We start from the raw sequence: 22,190 nt of genomic DNA, 5'->3' as shown, positions 1-22,190 counted from the left end.
GCAGACTCCTTCTTAGTGGGACTCCCTGAGGTGTGTCCCCAGGCAGTGGTCAGGGAGGGCGCCAGCCTTTGCCCCAGCTTGGCATCCCATATGCAGCATAGAAACAGCTCATGTTGCCATAGCTACAAACAAAACGAGAGGTTTGTCATATTGCAATGGACCTGGCTCCATGTATATAATCAGCTCAGCTAATTCTCATGGTCGGAACTCAGGACTTTCACCACCAAAAATCCAAGGTGCGACTGCTATAGGGTGAAATACGCTCTTTCTAGCAGCATTGCTACTTGAGGATTGGTGCAACCAAATGCTGTGCTTCACAGACTCACCAAAATGGCAAGGTCTTGACTGGGGGCGCCTGTAAGAGCTACTGCCATAAACAATGTATCATAGTGATGTCATCCCATTCTCTGCATCTCTTTCTTGAGCCCCTCCCCATTGTGATTTCAAGCATAAAGTACATAACTTTAAAGATCCTCATCACCAGTCCTGTCCTCCTAACTTAGCTACTATGTCTAATCACATCCATCAATGAACATACCAGCTTCCCCTGCTCTTTTTTTACAGTTACAGAGAACACCTTTCCATGCCATCCTTTACGTTCTGCAGGCATTCCCAGCTCACATTCACAAGATTACCCCATCCCTCCAAACCCTTTTTTTGCCAGGGTGCTGACAATAACCACGATAATCATTAGGTTGCCAACATGCTGAAATGTCCACCTATTCCACTGCTTAAGGATGTTTCATCTCTTCCTTATGCTTTTTCACTGGCCTCCCTTTACCCGAACACAGCCCACATTCCCAAAAGCAGCCTGTAACTTCGTTGGGGCTGGGGGTATTCTTTTTTTCCTGCATTTGTATAGCCTCTATGCCAGTGGGGTGCTGGTACCGTGCTCCAGTAGTCCACCATGATGCAAAAAGTAGCCTAAAGCAGGTGCGCGTCAAGGCTCAACCAACCACTTCACTGGGCCCTTGCAGCTGGCCCCTTGCAGCTGGCCCCGAGTTTCGTACATGATCATCGAGCTGGGACTCTCCGGATGATGCTGTGCGAAGGCAGACCTCCCCTCCCAGGGAGGGAGGCTCTTCAGAGGGCAGCAGGGGTGCCAAGCGAGGGGCACCCACGACAGATGCTCTGATTAGGGCCTCACGGCCCGGGTGGGTCCCTCTGAGGGGGCACGGTCCCTCCGGAGCCGGCTTGGCGGGCGGGCGCGGCAGGGAACTGCACCTCACTACCCGCCCGATGTTGCTTTTGCGGGCTGCGAGGCGCGGCGGGCTGACAGGAGCTCTGCGCCCCCCGAGCGGGCTGGGGCCCGGTCCGGCTGCTGGGGGCGCCTCCCCCTAGCCCCGCCGGCCGGAAGCGCCGCGGTACGCCGCCACCGCGCTCCGGCCGGCCCCCCGCTCTGCCACCACCGTTCCGCCGGAGAAGGCGCCCAACGGCGGGAGCGACGGCGGGGCGGCAGGAAGCGAGGGGCCGCTGCGCGCCGCTCGTCCTGTTATGCGAGAGCGCTCCCGCCCCCGGGGCCGACGGGAGGCGGGCGACAGCGGCAGGAGCGCGGGCGGGGCGGCGTCGCCCCGGAGAGAGCGGCGGGGTGCCCCGGCCCCGGCGGCGGGCGGCAGCCGTAGGCTGGCGATGGAGGAAGGTGAGGGGGGCGGCGGCGCGTGTGTCACCCTTATCCCCCTCCGCCGCCGGCGGGGCTGGGGGCCGCCGCGTCCCGGGCCCGGCGGCACCGTGTGAGGGGGCGTGCGCCCAAGGGCGGGCGGTGCGGCTCGGCTCCGGCTGGCGCCTGCGGTGCCCCGGGGCTGGGGCCGCTCCCCCGGCGCGGGGCTGGGGCCCGCGGGCGTGTGTCAGGTACGCGCCGGGGCGGAGAGGCGCGTATCACAGTGAAACGGCCGCCCGCAGGACACGGGGCCGGTCTCCCCTAGCGGTGCGGGTCCAGCCGCTGCAGCGGCTGGTGGCAGCGCCGGGCCAGGCCAGACCGGGCCCTCCCCGGCGGCCCCCTCGGGCCCGGCTGCCGAGGCCTCTTCCCCGGCCGGGGCAGCCCACCGCCCGCGGCACTGCGCGGGGGAAAGCTGGGCGGATGGGAGCCCGAAACTTGGGGTCTGTTTTCCCTTGCCCGGCATTGCCTCTGGGCAGAGCACCCCGGGGCATTGTCCATCGGCTCTGCGCGTACCTCTGTGAACGTGCTTTTTCTTTGGCATCCCTTCCGTATCCCCGTTTGTCTGTTTTAGTCCGTCTCCGCCCTCGTTTCGCTTTTAGCCCGCCACACAATTGTTTTTCTCCAGGTGCCTTTGGGCTAACCCCCTTTGTGGCAACTAGAAGATAGATAGCATTTAATTTTCTCGGGGAAATCGGCAGAAACATGATTGTAAATAGGCACCCTGAGAAATGCAAGAGCAAAACAAGCGTGTGTGATACTCCAAGGCATATTCCATCTTCCCAGCAGTTCTCAGCTGGGGTACTTTCTGAGCTGGACATGGTTTCTCTGTATTTAGTTTTTCCTCCACAAATGTGTCTATTCTTTTGAATCTGGGTAAACTTTTCATTTACAGAACGTTCTTTGGGTAGGAGTGGTCTACGTGAAGGTGATGTGCAATGATCTGGTTCCTTTCAGCCTGGCTCACTGGGTTTGATAACTTTGTGTTCCAGTATTAGAAAAGAAGGTGAACCGCTGCTCACGGTTCAGTCTGTGTGTGCACTTCACTAGTGTGTAGACCAGCACGTTCCTGTTGGTCATCCTCTTTTCATCCTCAGCTTGCTTCCTTGTCCCTCGTGTGGCAGCCACTGTGCATCTTTGATCATCCTCGTGGCCCTTCCCTGAACATTTCCTAGCTCTGTCTTATCTTTCTTTAAATCGCAGGACAAGAATTGCAGCAATGCTCAATTTGCAGATGAAAAATGGATTAATATAGTGGCACAAAGGAGCAATGAGTTATGCTTTTCTGCAATAGATATACCAAAATAAGTGGGATGCATGTTGTCTGAACACGAGTTGAAAAGAAGCATACTGGGAACTTACAGGGAACTAGAAAGCAATCTCGGATGAAAAATTGCATGTTGGATAGAGAGGTACTAGAGGCTGTGTCATCAGTTCAAAATCCTAGATTATTTTTAGTTGTCACCTTGTTTGACTTTCATATCACCGCATTTAAAGGACTCGTAGAAGTGGAAACAGCATTTTTCTTGTTTAAGGCAGCTGCAAATGAAACAGAGGTAGCATTGTTATTGCTTTGAGGGGGGGAATCTATTGGTCAGTCTTCAAAACTGAGGTGAAGATCATTTGCTGATGGAGGTGTAATTGTTTCAGAATTGGAATTTTAGTGCTTTCCTTGGGAGTTTTCTATTACTGTTGCTAACTCCTAGACTTTTCAAGTGTGTTATGCTTCTGCTTCTAATACAGCTCACTTACCTGCCGGGAAAGCAAAAGAAATGCCTTTTCCTTCAGCATTCTCATTGCTGTTGTTTTGGTCGTAACTAGAATGACAAGGGCAGAGAGTTATCTTCCCAAGCGCTTATCTGCCCATTCTGGTGATCTAGGGTTTTTCCCCCCCATTTTATTTTGTGTAGTACAAGTGATTTTTAGTTGTAGTGCACTCCATATTTGTGTTGCTGATTGAGGTTGTATACATGACATGAAGAGATGCTGGTGTATATTTCATTTTGGATTGACATAATGATAAATGTGATACTGAACACCCTAAACTTTGTTTTGTTTAGTATCTTTCCAGTTCTTGTCTTGTTTAAGAAGGTAGATGTTTTCTGTTCATTCCATGAAAAATGTTATCATTGAGATCTTGGTTTGCTCAGAATAATTTCTAAATTGCTTTGAAAACCCTGTTAAAGCACAAATACAGGTGTCCTGATACATGCAGACACCATTTAAACAGTTTATTTATATTACTATTTCTTGTTTCTAACTTTTAAATCAAATAGTTGGGAGTTAAAAGTAGACTGATTTGAACTTGGAGTAATGTGCAACCGGAGTAAAAGCTTTGTTGAGGGATGTGAAGATTGACACTTCAAGTTTGAAGTAGAATGGCTTTATGAAAGAGCTGTTTTAAGGCCAGGGGAAATCAGTGGCTTCAAAATTTCAAGCAATGTTGGACAGTAGGTCAAACTGGAAAGCTAAAAATTCCGGAGCATGAGTTGCAGTTAAACCTTTTCATAACACTTCTAAAACGACATAAACATTGTGGGATGTCATCTTTAATATAGTAATTATAACAGACTTTTTGCAATGAGTCTTTTTGTATGGAGGCTTGCACTCTGAATTAGCCTTGTTGCCTTGATTGTAAAATGAATGGGTCAGGGCTTCCAACTGCTGTTGTTCACAGAAAACGGAAGTCGAAGAAGCCCTCAGTCTTCCGATGTGGTCTGCGTGGCCTAGCTGACTGGGCTTTTTCATGACATATTAGACTAATAATTCATAAATCTGCTTAGTTCCAATAGATCTGGAAGCAGAAAAAAAGTATGGTATTGTATCTAAAGGCTTTTACCATATGAATAACAGGTAGCTCAATGTAAGGGACTAGCCCAAGTTTTGTATTACAGTAATATGCCTAGTATACTACTGTACTGTAGCAGTGTAAAGCCAGGATGACAGTGGAATGGAATTGGTACCAATTTCGCTCAGTGTCTGTATCATCTTACCTAAACTACTGCTTTCCTTCATTTGTGTAATATGTTCGCTGTGGAATAAACAGTTAGCTTCCAGTTTGAGTTCTGGGTGATCTCAAAGTATGGCCTTAAGAGAATACTATTGGATTGTCTAAGAAATAACAATAAATAATTGATTTCTGTGTTCCGATATTGTTATTTTAGTTAGGCATATGACATACTTTAATTGAGTCTTTTTGTCAAATATATCTGCTGTGGGATTAAATCAGTAGCGGTAGTTGCTGCAGGTTGTTACCTGCTGCTGTGCATATTTCTGAGTGCGATTTTAGGTATTGTGTTGCAATAACTTATAAAACATGTCTTCAGGGGCAGCAGACCTGCGACAGAGAAAGAAGCAAAACTGCACAGAATCTGACAAAATGGCTCCAGAGGAGAGAAACAAAGAAAACTCAAAGCTGGGAAGATCGCCAAAATGTAAGCTACAGAATTTTTAGCCAACCTCTGATATTTTTTTTTGCATTATTCTTTTACATTTTATGGGAGGATGTTTGTAGCACAGTAATTTATAACAGACTTATTTTGAATTAGGTTTTTGAATGTTTCAAGAAAAAACAGCCATGCACATTAGAATTCTTTAATAAAGACATTTTATATATTGCAGAGTAGAATGGTAATTTTGGATTATTTCAGTTCGGGGACAGACAAACGGCTTAAGAATCTTACTGTTGTTACTATTTGAGTACAGATAAATATTTCAACTGTGCCTGGAATGATCTTTTGTTGGGAAGCCGAAAGGCATGAAGTAGTGGTAGTGAAATATGAACAGACAAAAAGTCCTTACAGCTTTTCAACACAGAGAACTAAAACTAGGTGTAATTTTAGGTAAGTGTTTACCGAGTTACCAAAAACTTTTATGTTAGACGTGTGTACTAACTTGAGAGAGCTACAGGTAAAGTAGACACCCATTGAATGAGGTAAAATTCAGATTAGTTTCTTCCTTTTATATTTAAAAATTGAATGGAGAATAGAATGCCTCAGTATTGATGTTAGATGTGGTATTGCACTTCTTTCTGCTAAGGTCTTTAAGAAGGTTATGGTGTTTTGGGTGAAATCTAGAGTTCGGTCTGTTTATTTGGAAGACACTTTTCCTTCTTGGAAATTCCTACTAGAATGGAGAGAAATTTGCACTGTAGTGTGTATTTTATCTGAGAGTCCTATGAAGCAATGGTGACAACTGGGAAAGGAAACCGTGTAGGCCAGGAATAACAAACCAGTTCTTGATGTATCTGTGCTGCTGATGGTGTGATAATTCTGATGCCATTAAGTTTACTTGCTGTTCAGAAATGCATTGTATGTAGGGCATACTGTTTGTTTCTGAATCTGCTGGACTGTGTTAGCTTTTTCACTGTCCTATTTCAGATATGTTAATTCAGCGTTTTGCGAAACTTTTCTTTGGTTGTCTTGCGGCAGTCACTAGTGGAATGATGTATGCTGTGTACCTCTCAACATATCATGAACGGAAATTCTGGTTTTCCAGCAGGCAGGTAAAGAAAAAGTTAAACTATTGAAACAAAAGCCAAATTGTGTCCTTGAAATCAAAGCTGATCCATGTCAGGTTGGAACTACTTGCTTGCAGAATCCCATGTCCTTCTACTCAGGCCTGTCTTTGATACAGTCTTTTTTTTTTTGTCTTTTTTTTCTTTAAAGTGTTTCTCCTACGAACAGTAGTTTTGTCTAGTCATGCTTTTGTATGTTTTTCCATGCCACCCTTTATCATTGAAATACCCTTCTAAATTTTGAAGAAAATACTGAAGCATACTGGCACTGCGTAAGCTAAACCACAGGAATGTATATTGGGTGTTTGGGTCTTTTTTGTTTATTTGAGGGTTTTTGTTTGTTTTTAAGAACTGTACTGTATGGAAAGTTGAATGAAATTTAGGTTTGGGAATATGAAAGGATCCTGTGGATCTTGTGCTGACTTACAGTGTGGATTTGAGTTGCTCTGATTCCGAGCATGTTTGCTAAATTATAGAGAGCACAGAGGCGCTGTGAAGATTAATGTTTTGTGGAATACTTTGAAGGTTTACAGTGGAGTCATAACCATGTGCTGTATTACAAAACCAGTCTATCTGAAAATATATAGTCTTCTATGGGAAGAGATTATGGGAGGTGAATATTTTTTTTTTTCCCCCCTAGGAACTTGAACGAGAAATTACATTTCAGGGTGACAGCGCCATTTATTACTCATTCTATAAAGAACTGCTAAAGGCTCCTTCCTTTGAAAGAGGTACAAACCCCATTCATTTTATTAGCCTTGAAAAGTTCTGTTCTATTTGAAGACAGTAAAAAATTGCAGGCTGGGGAGACTGATTTTATACTCTTATATAGGTTTATCAGTCAGATTAATTAAAAACTGCATGCTGTCCTAACTTTTTAGTGCCTTTTTAAAAACAATATTTGACTATCATGTATTCCAGCAGATTGTCTTTAATCAGTACTCTGCAATAGGATTAATATTACTCTCATACTGCCCCGTATGGAAGTTATTGTTGGTTTTCCCTGTGTTACATCATGGATTATCTGCCATGTAAGCATGATTTATGTGTAATTTTGTAATGGGAGATGAAATTACTGTTTTCCATCCTCTGTCAGAAGATGCAACAGCTTCTGTCAAGAGTTGATCTGCTCCATCCTGTCCGTGCTGGAGGCTTTTACTCCTGTCAGCTATGATAAATAGATGTTGATGAACACTGGGTGAAGGCGACAGAAACCAACAGGATGGAGACCAAACTGGGTGGCAGTGGCCTCTCCTTCCTTTGCACTCCTGCTCTTTGTCTTGCAGGGGCTCTAGAGCTCACTGACCTTAGGTCCCTAAGCCAGCAGAAAACTAAAGCAATGAAAAGAAGATGGAACACTTTCATGCTAGTTTAGTGAGTTCAGAAGGGCACCTGGATGGGTGTGGGGAAAAGGCAAGAACTTGAGGAGAGAAGAGGGAGTGAACAGCCCTATCTTGCAGCGGTCAGCCATTGAATTAGTTCAGTCCCCTCATGAAACCTCGTGCAAAGCCAGTTAAACTTTGTAGGTGTAGTTTTAGGAGTTGAATAGTTTCCCAGCTGATATGTAGCACGTCAGCAATATATAATAGGTTTTTGGTACAGTCAGTTCCTCATTGTCTCTGGGGGGATTACCCATGCTGTGAATAGATGGACTGCCTCATCCAGGCATGCTGCCTCTGCAAACAGGTAGACTCAAGTATCTACTAGGTATTATGGGGACACCCAGTTTTCAAAGGTGTATCACAGCTGTGCTGAACCCAGTTATAAAGTCCTGCAAGACCTGGTTTGGCCTGCAGAGAACTGCTTGCAGACCACACACCTAGATATGTCCAGAGCTGGAAACAGTTATCTCATTTGGCTGTTGCATTGTTTTTGGGGTTGGTTTGGTGGGGTTTTTTTTGGTTTCACCCTGTAATTTGCATTGTTTTTCCTCTTCCCTCTATTGTCCTAAGTCATGACCATTTTTTTCTTTAATTATAATATCTCAAAATGATCTGTCCTTCAAGTATGCCAGTTTCAATTTCACCTCAGCCCTATACAAAGATGTGTTGTGTTAAGCAAGTGATTCTTAGAAGTCTCAGAAACAAAGGGCTGAAAAAGGTGGTGGATGAGGCCATCACGCCTGACCTCTTTGTAGAGACAGGTTTAATACAACCTGTTCATCCCTGTTAGATCTTTGTCTCTCTTCTTAAGAACTTCCTGTGAAGGTGATCTGTAGGTAGCTGGTTCCAGGGTTACATCAGTATGTAACTGAAAAGGCTATGCTTCAGCTGGTTAGTTTTGGGCCCTCTATTTAAGATTAGATCAAAAAATGGTAATAACTTTGTTGCTGAGTCATTAGGGTGGAATGGCATCTGGCACTGAAATATCTCCTTCCTTTAAAATTAGGAGTGGTGAATGAGTAGCTTTAATGATCAAATCTGTTTTTCTCTACCTTTGAGTACACTTTCACCTCTTCTAAGCACAGCAATAGTAAGTGATTCCAAGAATAATATATGTTTTTTGTCTATAGGTGTTTATGAATTGACACACAACAATAAGACAATATCACTGAAGACGATAAATGCAGTCCAGCAAATGACTTTGTATCCAGAGTTGATTGCCAGTGTTTTATATCAAGCATCTGGTAGCGAAGTATGTGCATTTCTCCTACTTTCTGTGCTTTCATTATGGCTCTGTATGTGATGTGTGTGTATGAGACTTTCTATGCTGCATACAATGAACATGCAATTTTTATTGAATGAATCGAGCTAAGCCTCTCACCAGGACCAGGTTCTCCTCAATTCTGATCATTCTGGCATAGAATTGTGGAGGTTTATATGCACTAAACTTTTCTGTCTGTTATTCTTTACTTCCTACAAACCACTTAGAAATGTGGAGAGTATCTGTGCTATCCATCAAAAACGGGAAAGTTAGCTCCTTTGGAGTACAGAAGTCTGTTATAGTGGTGCCTGTCTCTACTCATTCCCCTATAGATAAAAGCAAAAAACACTTCTGTAGATAAACGTTTTGTCTCTTTCTGCTCTGCTCGGGCTTTGGTCTGCTTATGCTGCATACTTGTGTCCTCTCTTATTTATCTTTCTTTTAATTAGTTATTTTGGAACTGGTTTTGACACATCTTTACTTCTCCAAGTTCTTCCCCTACATAACTTCTTCCAGTAGTCCTGTGAGCTTTATATCTCACTGCAGTATAGATTTATTAAATCTGACACATACAGTGTTCGTGCTAAAGCAAATACAAAAATTGTGGCACTAGCAAGCTGAGTCCTGAAGTGTGCTTTTAATTCATACTGCTTCGTTTTTCCTGAGCCCAAAATAAAAGCATGCTCAATACTTTTCTAAAATAGGGTCTGTCTCTTACCTGTTTGTAAAGCACCTAGCACACTCTTAGCAGTATGCAAATAGTAAATAGTAGTAATTTCCAGCTTCAGCTCAGTTGCCGCTATGTCTCTTCGTTTTTATTTGTAATTTCAGGAAGTTATTGAACCAGTGTATTTCTACATTGGTATAGTTTTTGGACTGCAGGGAATTTATGTGACTGCATTGTTTGTAACCAGTTGGGTTATGAGTGGGACTTGGCTGGCAGGAATGCTGACTGTAGCATGGTTCATTATTAACAGGTAAGAAAAACATCTTTATACAATCTAGTTTGTCAATAAAGCATTTTAAAATGTTAGAGTGGATTGAAATGCTTTCTATTAAACTTTGTGTTCTCATTGTGAGAGCAAGCTCTTATGCTGAATACAAAAGATTTCCCAGAGTTGCATTGATTCTCATGATGCTTTTACTAATGGAAAGGCCTCCTGTTCAAACCGTCCATGCTGCCAGTTGAACAGACTTTATGTATGTGTGTGAATACGGGAGTATTCTCACATGATTCCGTTTTGCAAAAACATTCCTCAGAAGGTTTTGGTTTTGTGCTGATGAAGAATGAAAACAAATTTCCGAAGCTGCTGTAAAACATAATTGCTCTCTGTGGCCAGCTCTAAATATTGTGATAGTTTTTCTGTTACTTGGAAGGAAAGGACCAAGTACATTTTTCTTGTAAAGAGTCTTGATTTTTTTTTTTTTAAATCTACTTTTTGTAGTGGGTTTTTGTGCAAAGTAGAATCTTCTTAGATGATCCTGATCTCAAAGGCTTTTTTATTTTAAAACATTTCACTTGCAAGAAAATGTCCCTTCCCTTATATGAACCACCACAATAATAGGGAGCCTCATCTGGGCAATGAGAACTTGTGTTCAGGCTCCTGGTTTGTCACTGAGTAGCTCTGGGGCTTTCTGTGAACTTGAAAGCCCTGGAGTGAAGAGAGCTATGGAGGAGCAAAATGTTAGAGATATACCTTTAAAGTTGAACTGTTGGGAAGCATCTTTTAGGAGTGTGAAGTCATCATGACCAAATCTCCGATTAGTAGCTAAAAATGCAGTTCATCAAGCTGGTGTGAACAGTGGAGAGTAGGAAAAATGGTGAATAAAACCGTATTTTTTTTCAACAGCAAAGAAGATTAAACAATGTTAACAAGTTGAAAGGTCTGGTGGTTAAAAAAGCTCCAAATAAGCTTCAGAGGTATAAATGAAAGGTGACAATTTCAAATATCTAAATGATAAAGGAGTTTGAGGCTCCTTTTAAAAAGCATAGTAGACACAGAGAAGTCTATGTACCTCTGAAACTGATGCCTTTGATCACATTTGAAAGTGTGACTTGTGCTTCTAAGTTACTTTAGCACTTTTTAAAACTTTCTCCTGCAGCTCTAATTGTGCAGATACTCTCAAGTCATTCCATAAGAAGACCCTGCATGCTCCCCATCCATCTTTAATCTCTTATTTTGCTGGGCAGAATCTTCCCTGTAGACAGAGTATCTCCTCGTACTGCTGGTATGAGGGAGCACTACTTTGGATTCTAAGTATGTTGTGCTTGGCTGCCTAAATCACTTAAAACATACTGTATGAGAACTGAAAGGAATCTTTTCTCTTGGGTATGAGCAGATTTTAGTCGTAATGTGAAAAGCTGCTGTTACGGCCACGGTCCCCTGCCTATAAACATAAGACCGTTTAGCACTGCTCGTGGCCAAAGAAGGCTCTGTTGTCACAGTGCGGGTTGGCAGAAGCAGTGTGTGATGCGTCCAGCTTGCGCAGTGTTGTGATGGGTCAGAAAAGGCTGAAGGCAGATGCTTTTTGGCTTCAGTCATGTAAACACACACCTAATAAGGAGACCTGCTGAATAAATGAGCTGAAGAGTGGACCTACCATGCTGATATTAAATTTGTGAGCTATATCAGCAGCAAAATTGTGTCAGTATTATTTTATACCTAGTACAGGAGGAATAGTTTGCTTGCAAGGTCACACTGATAACTAGAAGTGACATTTAGGCTTTCCTTGATATTTTTGTTCCATAAATCTTTTAATAATTGTTTGTCTGTACTTTATTCTAGGACAGATACAACAAGAATTGATTACTCCATACCATCAAGGGAAAATTGGGCTTTGCCATATTTTGCATGTCAAGTAGCAGCTCTCACAGGCTATTTAAAAAAAAACCTAAATTGTTCTGCTGAGGTAAAGCAAAATTAATTTCTTAATAAAGAGTTGCTAGTGGAACTGTGCTCTAGAGTTCTGTCACTATTGCGGTGCTAGGCAGAAAACGGTAGATGTTTTGTTTGTTCTTTTCAAAACAGCCACTTGGATTTCACCTAGGCACATGCAGTTTTTCCTAAGTGACTCGTGCCCTGCCCTGTTATGCCCCCATGAGGGTTCAGAGAGAACGGTGTGGTAATGAGCTGTGTGCTGTCTTTTTAAAATAAACTGATGCAGAATTTTTCTCACTATGTGAACTATTTCTTTGGTCTTCCTGTTGCTTGGAGAAGATGATGGTAACTTCCTTTCGCTGTTTCTGTCGAAGATGTTTCTTCTGATAGGCTTTAAATGGTTTTGCATGTTTTGGTAATTACTTTCTTCCATCTGAGAACATGTTAAATATGTCTGAAGTCAGTATTTTCATTACTTCCTAAAATAATAATTAATTTCCATAGTTTCTGTTTTAATGACCTCTCAGTTACTTAATGACAGAGATGCATAGGAGTGATATTAATGCTTGCCTTTTTTTTTTTTTTTTTCCAGAAGTTTTGTTACCTTTTGGTGAGTGCTTCAACATATACCTTCATGATGATGTGGGAATACAGTCATTATCTCCTGTTTGTTCAGGCTGTTTCTCTTTTTCTGCTAGACAGCTTTGCCCTGGCACAGACAGAGAAGGTATTAGAACTCTTCAACCTACTGTTAGTTGTGGACTTAAATACAGCCTTAGAGGTGCCTACCATAAATACTGCTGAGGAGCTCCAAAAGGTGCAGACTGAGCAATGACTTGAGTGTCTTGTAGCCTGGGTCCAGCTGAAGTGCATGTCATGTCCATTAGAAGAATAAAATGGCTTTAATCTCACTCTCTTTTGGACTACTGTGTTTGGGACAGCTTTCCTAACAAAAGGGTCAGGAGCTAAACAAAGCTGCAGAGTCCTGAAACATCTTTGGAGAGCTGAAAGAGTGATGAATGATAGTCATGCATCCTTTTTGGCTTAGCTGCCTCTTTCCCCTATTTGCAGTAGGGTGGGGCTGACTGAAATACTGCTCTGTTGGCTCTGTGCAGTTAAAGGGCTCATTTTTACCCTGAATGGCCTGCCCTGTACCGATTTAGCCAATAAATAGGCTAGACAGATGCTGAAGGCCAATTGATTTTTCAGTACAAGAAAGCATTTGAATTTATTCTGCAAAATGGTTCTTAGAAATGTTGCAACAATAGGAGTTTTTACTCCGCCTGTTGCAGTGGTATATGTGCTGGTTCATACATGTGTGCCTTCTAGTTTTATTAAATGTAACTTCTGTTTCAAACTGCATGCAATTCTGATTTGTCACCTCTTCTTTCAGTTGCTTTTTTTCCTGTTCCTCAGCAGTGGGAAATGTTTGATCTATTTTAGTTCAAAGCAGGGTCCTTAAAATGTAAGGGAGAAGAAGAGTGTTTTGGTAAAAGTCTAAAGAATCAAGTATCGGGGTTTATAAGAATTGCTTATCAATTAGTAAATAACAGAAAGTAGCAGTGATAGCCTGTGTGTTCCTGAGATAGGTTAAATGAATGAGGGCAAGGAAAGTGCACGTTTACAGTAGTCGGCTCTTTCACACAAATTGTGTGTTCATACTGTTGCATTGTTACTGCTTGATGCTGCATCACAGGTCTTACAGAATGGGGAGACCTTGTAAAATACTACTACTTTTGTTGGCGTATTTACAGAATTCTTGTGAAGGAAATGTGTACTAGTTACTAGGCTGACCAGGATCATTTTGATGTGAAATACTTACCAGAGCCAAGTGATCCCTTACTAGATTCATAGGGTTGGAGGATTCATAGGATTGGAGGATAGATGTTAATCCCCTGATAAACAAAGAAATGGAACGAGCTATCTGCTGCTCTAAAAAGCAAGACATATATTCGCTGTAATTTTATTTTATTGTGTTCTATTTTGTTTCTTCAACAGGTGCATGAAGTATACAAAATCTACTTGTTTTCTCTCTTCTTGGGGTACCTTTTGCAGTTTGAAAATTCAGTCTTACTAGTGTCACCATTACTGAGCCTTGTAGCAGCTTTAATGCTCTCTAAATGCCTTCAGGTAACTAGACTGTCCTCTGGCTGTGTAGTTTTTAATATTTAAACTGAACTCCAAATGATATGGCATTTTTAAAATATTTTTGCAGATGAACATGAAAAAAGGTACATTGATGTCAAGATTGCTGAAAATAATGTACATTTATTTGGTACTTACAGTAACAGTGACACTAAACTTGTTACTAAAGGTAAGATTCCTCTGTAAAAAGTGATTTTAACTGACAAATTCTAAATGAAAAGTTGTGGATGTATCTTGGAAAAATCTTTTGAAGTGTTGTTTGTCTTGCTGATCTGAGAGTTCATAGCTCAATTCATAGCAAATTGGAGTACTAAAACTTGAGTAATTTTGCATCTATATAAAATGTCTTTAACAAATCAAGCAGCTGTTTTTTGTTGGGATTTTGATCTTTTAGGTTGAGATTAAAGGATAGTATACAAATACTCTTTAATTCACACTTTAGCTATTTCATAAATGTGGTTTTTGTTTTAACTTGGATGGCCTCTACAAACTGGCCTGAATATTAATATTCTTGTGTGTGGCGAAGACCTGGTAGCCAGGAACAGGTGTGAGTAGTCTCAGGGTAGATGTTAGTTATCGATTAAACTTCAACTAGAACATGGGAACAGAGACTTTCGCTTAGTGTAGGAGTCAGCTAGGAGTTGAGATTATACAATGGGATTTTAGCCTGGTCTTGTATTTTGATTAGAGCCAGCAAGAGGGAGTTGCTAGTCTTCTACACAATTTGTCGTGCTTTACCTCTATGTCTCAGACTCACCCTGGTTGTGTTAATTAACAGTGTCAACTTAAAAATAAAGAAGCTAGTGAACCCTAAAAAATTTGAGAAAATGCTTGTATCTGATTGTTTTCTTGTGCTGTTTAGACTGGCTAGCCCTACTGTATCTCCAGAAAAATAAAACCTAACCTTGAAAAATGCGAGTTAAATTACATAGACAGTACACAGAACTTTTGTCTGCTCAGACAATTTATGTGAAGATTACAAACGCTCATGATTTTTGCTAGGCTGCAGTCCTATTGTTTAGTGGAGCCAAACAATGTTTTTTGGCTCGCTTGGGGGTAAGTCTGTCCATTTTTCACGATCCTTTATACACCACTCAGTAGTCTTTTGACAACTTATTGACAGCTTTTCACTTGCCCTCCTTTGGGGTACATGAATGAGATGAAGGGAATGATATTCTCAAGGAAACCCAAAAGATGGTTTTATTTAAGTGAAGATTTATGCTACTATACCAGTACCTTACTTGGCACACTTAATAGTTGATTTCTCCATGCCATTTTTTAAATCTGAATGAAGTGACTACGTGAAAGCTGCTTCCAGAACTTGATAAGATTTTTCTCTGCTAAATTAATTTCCAGATGTTTCTTCCTCATAAAGAAAATGAACATTTGCTGAAGTTTATTGAAGTAAAACTTGGCTTAAACACGACTAAGTAAGTTTTTAAACTCTGCACCTTCTAAGATATCTGAACTTCTGAAAGTGCTCTGAGAAGTGTAAAATTTCAATGGCTTGTGAGAATTTTATGGAGGAGTTGGGGAAAAAGTTGCTATTTGTTGCCTGATTCTAAGATTGAATTAAAAAACCCAAGATGCATATACAGAATTTACTTAGGTTTTTGAGGTTTCTGAGGCACCTCAATATTTTTTTATGCCTTGGGGTGAAAGCATTTCATAAGATTTTTGTTTTCTTTTGATGTTGTAAGAGCAAAAACTTTCTGTACTCTGTCTGGTGTTTCTAATAAGACTTGAAAGCAAAGATAATAAGGTAAAGGTGGTGGTACTAACTTTATAGCCTGGAAAAGAAAGGGCTCCGAAGAGAGTCATGAACTATTGATACTATCTCAAGACAGGGTTGGGTTGTAGGGGTTTGTTTTTAGTTTTTTATCCCCCCAAAAAAACCCTGTATCTTTTGGAAGAAATTAGGACAAGGGACAACTTAAAAGTCAGAGGGAATTGTTGTCACTCTAAGAAAAACTGTTTGCATCTGTAAAAGAGTTCAATGTTGGCCTGCAAGAAGAAAATGTCATGGCTACAGATTTTCTGGAAAACTTCAAATGGAGTATTGGTAAGGACTGACACACCTCCTGGACCCAAGCCAAGACTTGCAGTTCTGTGCAGGAATTGTAACTGTCTCCTGGGAGCTGCATCTCTCTTACAGAACCACTTCACAGCCTTTCAGGGGAAGAAGTAGAAAATGACATCATGCACAGTTGAAATTGTTGGGGAATTTTTGGAAGGCAAGATGTAATGATGTTGACTAAGCTGCATTGTTTAACACACATACATGCATGTTCTTAAGTGTTTTGCAAGAAAAGAAAGGACTGCTTCTGGTCAGGATTTCAGTTTATTCAGCTACCAGGTATATGGAATTTATTCCTCCCCCTCTCGCCCCTCCCCGGGGACTTGCTACATGTCACTTTCCAGGCTGTCAAGCTGCAATGAAGCCAGTGATTGAGACAAACTGGGTGCAACTATGCCTAGAAAATTGTGTAACTCTAGGTTGGAATTAGGGTTTGTAGCACAGGAACTTCAAGATCTGTCTTTTAAGGGTAATTTGGACATGCCCAACTGTTAATCTTTAAACTGATTATGTCTAATTGAAAGTGGTTCCATTCTCTAGTCTTCCCTTGGGGGAAAAGAAAAAGAGAAGAGGGAGGAAAGCGAAACAAAGGAAGACAGCAATGCATTCACGGCATCACATGCTGCACCAATTCCACTTGAGAATACACATTGATAGTGCTTCTTGGCAGAGTATATAGTCTTTTTGCTCATTATTTGAGAAAGAAGAATGATCAAGTGGGTTCGGCTACAGAACTAGAATTTCAGCATTAAGGATTCTATTCTTGGCAGTGCCTCAGGCTTGTTTGTGATCTCAGATGACCACTTTCCCTTCATCTCCCTGTTCGGAAGGAGGACAAGTGTACCTTCTTGCATCAGTATCTCTAAAGTCTTAATCCACTGAAAACGAAGTGCTTTGTGGTTCCATTAATGGAGTTACATGGGAGGTTGGGTTTTTGTGGTATAAAGGAGTTGTAGTCTGGTCTCTTCAGATGACAGATTCTTTTTTGAAAGTTAAGCTTTTGACAGTCACTCTAAAGGGTACTTCCAAAGTGGTTTCAAATGATAAAAAGATGACTTCTCAAAGATGAATTTCGAATAGTTTCCTATGACATGAATAGGTTAAACTGTGATTGGCTGTGTGCTGGGTTGTTGTTTTTTTTTTCTCTCTAATCTGTGGGGTATTGTTACTGTTTTTAATGGGATGTTTTTGCCTTACTAGGAATTTTACAATGAATTGGCTCCTTTGTCAAGAATCTCTTCAGGCACCCTCCCAAGACTTTTTTTTGCGACTAACACAGTCATCGCTGTTGCCTTTCTATATTTTAGTATTAATTATCTGCCTTTTTTCTGTAACTCAGGTCATTTTTAGGAGAATTTGGTAAGTAACTTACTTATAGTGAAAAATAAGAAGTTAAAAATAAGAGGTTTATGAATGTCTTAAGTGAATGGTCATCATGTTTGTTGCTCTGAAGTTTATTGCACCATTGAGCTTGCCACGGTGTGAGCACCAGTGGAAAGGCCCATCAGAGGCTCCTAAAGAAAGACCTTTAGTGAGGAACTTCTTGATCATTCCTCCAGTCAGGACAGGGAGTTGTCATTGGTTTGTTTCCCTATAGGTGCAATTCCTACATAGCTCTGGCTAATGTTTTGTGATATGTTTATGTTTCTTCCTATTGAGGGAGAAGGATGTTTTGTCTGTTTTCCCCTTGGAGCAGCAAAGTTATCTGGTTGTTGCTAGAGATTTTGTTTCTCAGTTTTGGGTTTGGTTTTTGTGGGGTTTTTTTTCCAAGTTTACATACAGTGAAGGATGAGATGGGTGGAGTTGAGAGCATTTCAGATTTCTAATCCTTCATTTTTTTTTTTTTAAACTCTTTTTTACTGTGATAAGGTCCATCAACCTTTTCTGCTCAGAACAGAGATGAAGTAAAACTGACTCAATTGTTTTTTTAGTTTCACAGTGATTCACAGTTCCCTTGAGAGAAGGGGTAGTGGAGCTGTCTGTTTACAGACTAAGAATAGCAACACTGTAGATCCTAGCATAACTTGTCTTGGAAACTCAATGGCTAGGAAATTATCTCTTCCTGGTGGATGAGTGGTGTAACTGCTCAGGTATTACGGAAAATTTCTCATTTGTCTGCAGCAAAAAATCAACAGTATTTTTCAAGAACAAAGACTTATAATAAATAAAAATTATACTCCTATAAATTAAAATGTTTGTCAGGTTGAATGTGTGATAGTATATTCAAAACAATGTAACAAATGTCTTATTTTTTGCTAGTGGTTGAAATAGCTATTTACTATTTCGCAATGAGCAGTGACTCCAGTATGTCCAACAGCTGTTTAAAGAAAAACTTAAAATAAATCTTCCTTCATCTTTTTAATTTTGAAGCAGTTAATAATCTCAAATGTTTTTCCATTTGTTGTGAGGAAACTTATTATAAAATTGTAACCTGAAATCACATCTTGGTAGAATAAAATGTTATCTGTTGTGCGCCTTGCTATTTCATTTGTAGAAAGAACATTTGTAGTAAGATTTTTGGTTATGATTTTTATTTATAATGTATTACTGGAATTTACAGTAACGTGGCTAAAAACTATTTTTGTTATCTTAATTTGTCATAAAATGGTATACACATTCCATACTCAGTTATCATCCTACAGATTCCATAATTCTTCACCAAACTAATGATATGAAGAAACTTAGTTAGAATGACTGTACAGCATGCTTCATCTAAATGTTTGTGGAATGTGCATGCTCTTAAATTGGCCGTCTTTTGGTGCTGAATTACCTTAATTTAGGATTTACAGTCATAGGTAGTGATCCCATTCTATGAATTCACAGCCATTGCTCCAGAGAGGTTACAGTCTAAAGCAAGGGACAGCAGGTACTGATAGGTCATTGATGAAGTACAAAAACCAAATAAGCAGTGCAACAGTATTGTATGATGTGACACCCAGTGATCTCAGTGTACTGCTGACTTAACAGTCATAAAAGTATTCTTATTGGCACTTTTGCCTGAGATAATGTCTGAATTAAGTGATGTCTCATTTTCTCCAACTGCAGTGGTGAACCACTGAAAGAGACAGTTAAACTTGAGGATGGTCGAATTGGAGAGAGGCCAGAAATAGTTTATCATGTAATTCACACAATTTTACTTGGTTGTCTAGCGATGTGTTTGGAAGGGTAAGTCTGATTTTGATGTATCTCTTTTGAAAGCAACAGAGAGTTCCTAACTGGACATGATACACCATTCACCCCTTTGAAATTCACCCCTTTTCAGAAACGTGTTTGACTTACAGTGGTACTAGTCAGTAGGGGAGAGAGCAAAGATCATTTTGACTGTAAATTGGGTACAGATATGTGATGAATTGTGCTTGGTCTCTTTAATGTGTTTTCCAAGCTTTAATGCAGCCAAAATCCAAGACATGAAGCAAATTTTGATCGCTTTCTTTATGGTGTTTAAGTGTAGATCTCCTGTAATTCTTTTAATAATGTATTCTAGCAAGATCTTGTGTAGTGTTTTAATGAACACAGTATGTTCTGGAATATTGGGACACTGAAGATTTCTTACCCATCTCGTTGTGTTTAGGCTAGCATGAAGTATACCTTTGCTTGACATGTTAAAGCAGTAGCAAAACTATTTCCAAAGGTATTATATTAGTCCTTAAAGCTAGAGAAGCTAATGTGTGGTAGATGTTCTGATCTTGGCTCTCAGCTAAATCAGCTTGAAGGTGGCAGACTTGTTTGTGTTATGCTCATCATCCTAAAATCTGAATATTCACAAATTCTTAAAGCAGAATGTTGTGTTACCGTGTAGTTGTCTTAACTTCACTAGTCTATCTTTTAGAGGCAGACAATACCAGACAAGCTTAAGTTGTTTGTTGAATATTTTCCTTTCCTTTCTTCAGGAGCTCCCTTATAGCAGAGTGTCTGTACAGCTTTGCTGAATAGCTGCTTTTTATCCTTGCTTGGCTGGAAAACTGCAACAGCCAAGTGGACTTTACCAGTCTCTTTGATTTTTCTTTCATCTTTCCCTGAACTCTGTGAAGGATTTTGTCATCTTTTACCTTGGATCTTGCTCCTACATCTTGCAGCAGATAGTCAGATGCCTGCTTTTCTGCTAGAGATTTCCTCAGTTTACCCTTCAGTGCCATCAAATTTGATCTCAGATTGCTTGAACATCCAGACTGTGTTTGACATATAAAAATATTCAGATTTTTTTCATAAATAGCTTGAATACAGAGGCATGCACAGAGTCCCAACTAAGTTATTTCAGTGTTTTTCAGAATGAAATATCTATGGACGCCTTATGTTTGCATGCTTGCTGCATTTGGTGTGTGCTCTCCCGAACTTTGGATGACGCTTTTCAAGTGGCTTCGACTGAAAGCTGTGCATCCGATATTGCTGGTGAGACATGTTGCCGATGTCTTGGGAATTAGAGCTAGCAAATATGTAACTTTTCAAAAAACAATTACCTAAGGCCTATAGAAGAACCCATTAAAAGAACACGTAGTTCTTGTGAGCAGCAGATCTCATATAGTCTGCTTTTTCTGTGTCTTTCATTCTTAATACTGTGCTTTCATATGTTCTCTGGTACCTGGTGATAAAGTTCTGTTTACACTACAGCCTTTCCTTGCAAGAAGCAGACCTGTCTGCATCTCTCTTTCACTCATCTGATTTCTTTTAACAAGTCTTTGAGACTTCAAGTTCTCTGTCATATTTAGTTGAGACTGACCCAGAAGGTCATGTGGTTTTTAGGAGTAGTGCAGGAGGAAAAGTACAGGCATGCAAGGCAAGCATCGACATAAGCCTCGTTTCACTAGGAAATGAGGCTGAAAATGTGGCAGTTAGGTGTATTTAATCGCTGAGAATAAAGCTGCTTCATAAGAAATGGTAAGCAGAATTAACTTTGTATAAGATTTGTTCATGTGTGGCAATTACAGAGAAGTGTTGTAACTGAAAATGAGCTTGTGCTACAATGCAAATAGCTTCCCCACTTCCAAGCCTGGCTTTATTCTTAATATGCTGAGAGTTGCTCTGTGCAATTTTTAGCTGTTCTGTGCATTTTTTTAAATTAATAAGTATAGGATATTACTTACCTAAATTTTGAGAGGCTTATAGGAATAAATGTTTTATACTTGAGCAGAGATTCACTGTGTCATTTTGAAAGGGCCATACACTGTTACATCAGAAGCATAAGCATTGACAGTGTAAAATGGTAAACACATTCTTTTGCGTACCTCATGCTTTCTGCTATATAGACCTGCTTTTTTTTACTGTTAACACAGTGGATACATTAATAGCTTATTATCAAGAGAACATCTTGTGTGCGTTCCTTATAAAATGTTTCTTGTACCATGCGAGCTATTTTCTCCTTTTTGCAAAGCAAAAATTATGTTGGCTAGAATGATGGTGTGCTGAAGAATGGGTTTCTGGAGTTTGCATATCAATACTGTTAATCTGAACAAAAGCATCAACAAGATCAGAGGTTTGAAATGCTTGTTTCATACTTTTTTCCCTTTCTCAGATTATCTCATAGCCTTTCTATGCGAGGTGTTCACCTTTCTTCTGTTCCCTACGTCATGTGCACGTTGCATCATTGTTATTTGAGTAGTAATTAACCATCCCTAATATTGATGGTAAAGTTATCATGGGACAAATAAGTTCTTGCCCAACAAATTAGGCAAATTCTTGTTTGCGGTGAGTTTTTTTGCCTGGTAGAAAACCACAAAGTTTCACTTACTGCCACTCTAAGGTTTCAGGCATAAATGTAGCCTACTGTATGAGCAGAATCAACAGGTAGTCCAAGGTCGGAGAACAGTGCATAATCCATTTCTTCTAACATGTATTTTATAGGCTCTTATTCTGAGTATGGCAGTTCCCACGATAATTGGATTCAGCTTGTGGAAAGAGGTAAGAAAAGTACCTTTGTGGGTTTTGTATGTAGGCACAATATGAGTCAAAATGATGAGCAAATATAATGAAATATACTTGGTGAAATGAAATATATATGGTGAAGTAAAGACTGTCATCCGCATTTTTCAGTATGAGGTATTTGACAATTTAATTTGTTAACAATTGCTTAGTGTAATTAAGAACTGTTTAAATTTATTTGAAGACTTTATTATGTTCAGCTATTATACTTTGGATATATAAACTGACTCAACAGAGAAAATGCTGCCAAATAAAAACTCGGGGTATTGAAAACTGTGTTGCCCCAATCTCGATTTTAGTGAGGGGGAATGAGGTTAGTTGGAAGTAAAATTATGGGAGGCCATACACAAATAATCTGTT

At 40.4% G+C, this 22,190-nt stretch overlaps 1 protein-coding gene across 4 annotated transcripts in view; it reads left to right on the top strand.

The window, feature by feature from the left end:
* The first annotated feature begins 1,413 nt into the window (after positions 1-1,413).
* Positions 1,414-22,190, top strand: part of DPY19L4 (dpy-19 like 4) — a 31,832-nt gene continuing 11,055 nt past the window's right edge. The window contains exons 1-15 of one of the 4 annotated variants that reach the window (XM_055799271.1): positions 1,414-1,639; positions 4,981-5,088; positions 6,034-6,158; positions 6,811-6,901; positions 8,683-8,804; positions 9,645-9,790; positions 11,600-11,723; positions 12,285-12,302; positions 13,691-13,822; positions 13,908-14,006; positions 15,194-15,267; positions 17,115-17,273; positions 18,960-19,079; positions 20,183-20,303; positions 21,753-21,809. In XM_055799271.1, coding sequence (XP_055655246.1) covers positions 1,495-1,639; positions 4,981-5,088; positions 6,034-6,158; positions 6,811-6,901; positions 8,683-8,804; positions 9,645-9,790; positions 11,600-11,723; positions 12,285-12,302; positions 13,691-13,822; positions 13,908-14,006; positions 15,194-15,267; positions 17,115-17,273; positions 18,960-19,079; positions 20,183-20,303; positions 21,753-21,809 — 1,641 coding nt within the window. In that variant the 5' untranslated portion in view covers positions 1,414-1,494. Of the gene's footprint in view, positions 1,640-4,980; positions 5,089-6,033; positions 6,159-6,810; positions 6,902-8,682; positions 8,805-9,644; positions 9,791-11,599; positions 11,724-12,284; positions 12,420-13,690; positions 13,823-13,907; positions 14,007-15,193; positions 15,268-17,114; positions 17,274-18,959; positions 19,080-20,182; positions 20,304-21,752; positions 21,810-22,190 lie in introns of all 4 variants that reach the window. The other 3 variants (XM_055799270.1, XM_055799269.1, XM_055799272.1) reach the window with 3 other exon arrangements.

This window comes from Falco peregrinus, chromosome 3 (assembly GCF_023634155.1).
Source record: "Falco peregrinus isolate bFalPer1 chromosome 3, bFalPer1.pri, whole genome shotgun sequence".
NCBI classification, from domain to species: Eukaryota; Metazoa; Chordata; class Aves; order Falconiformes; family Falconidae; genus Falco; species Falco peregrinus.
The sequence above is the reverse complement of the archived record's forward strand: the minus strand, read 5'-3'. Positions and strand labels throughout refer to the sequence as shown.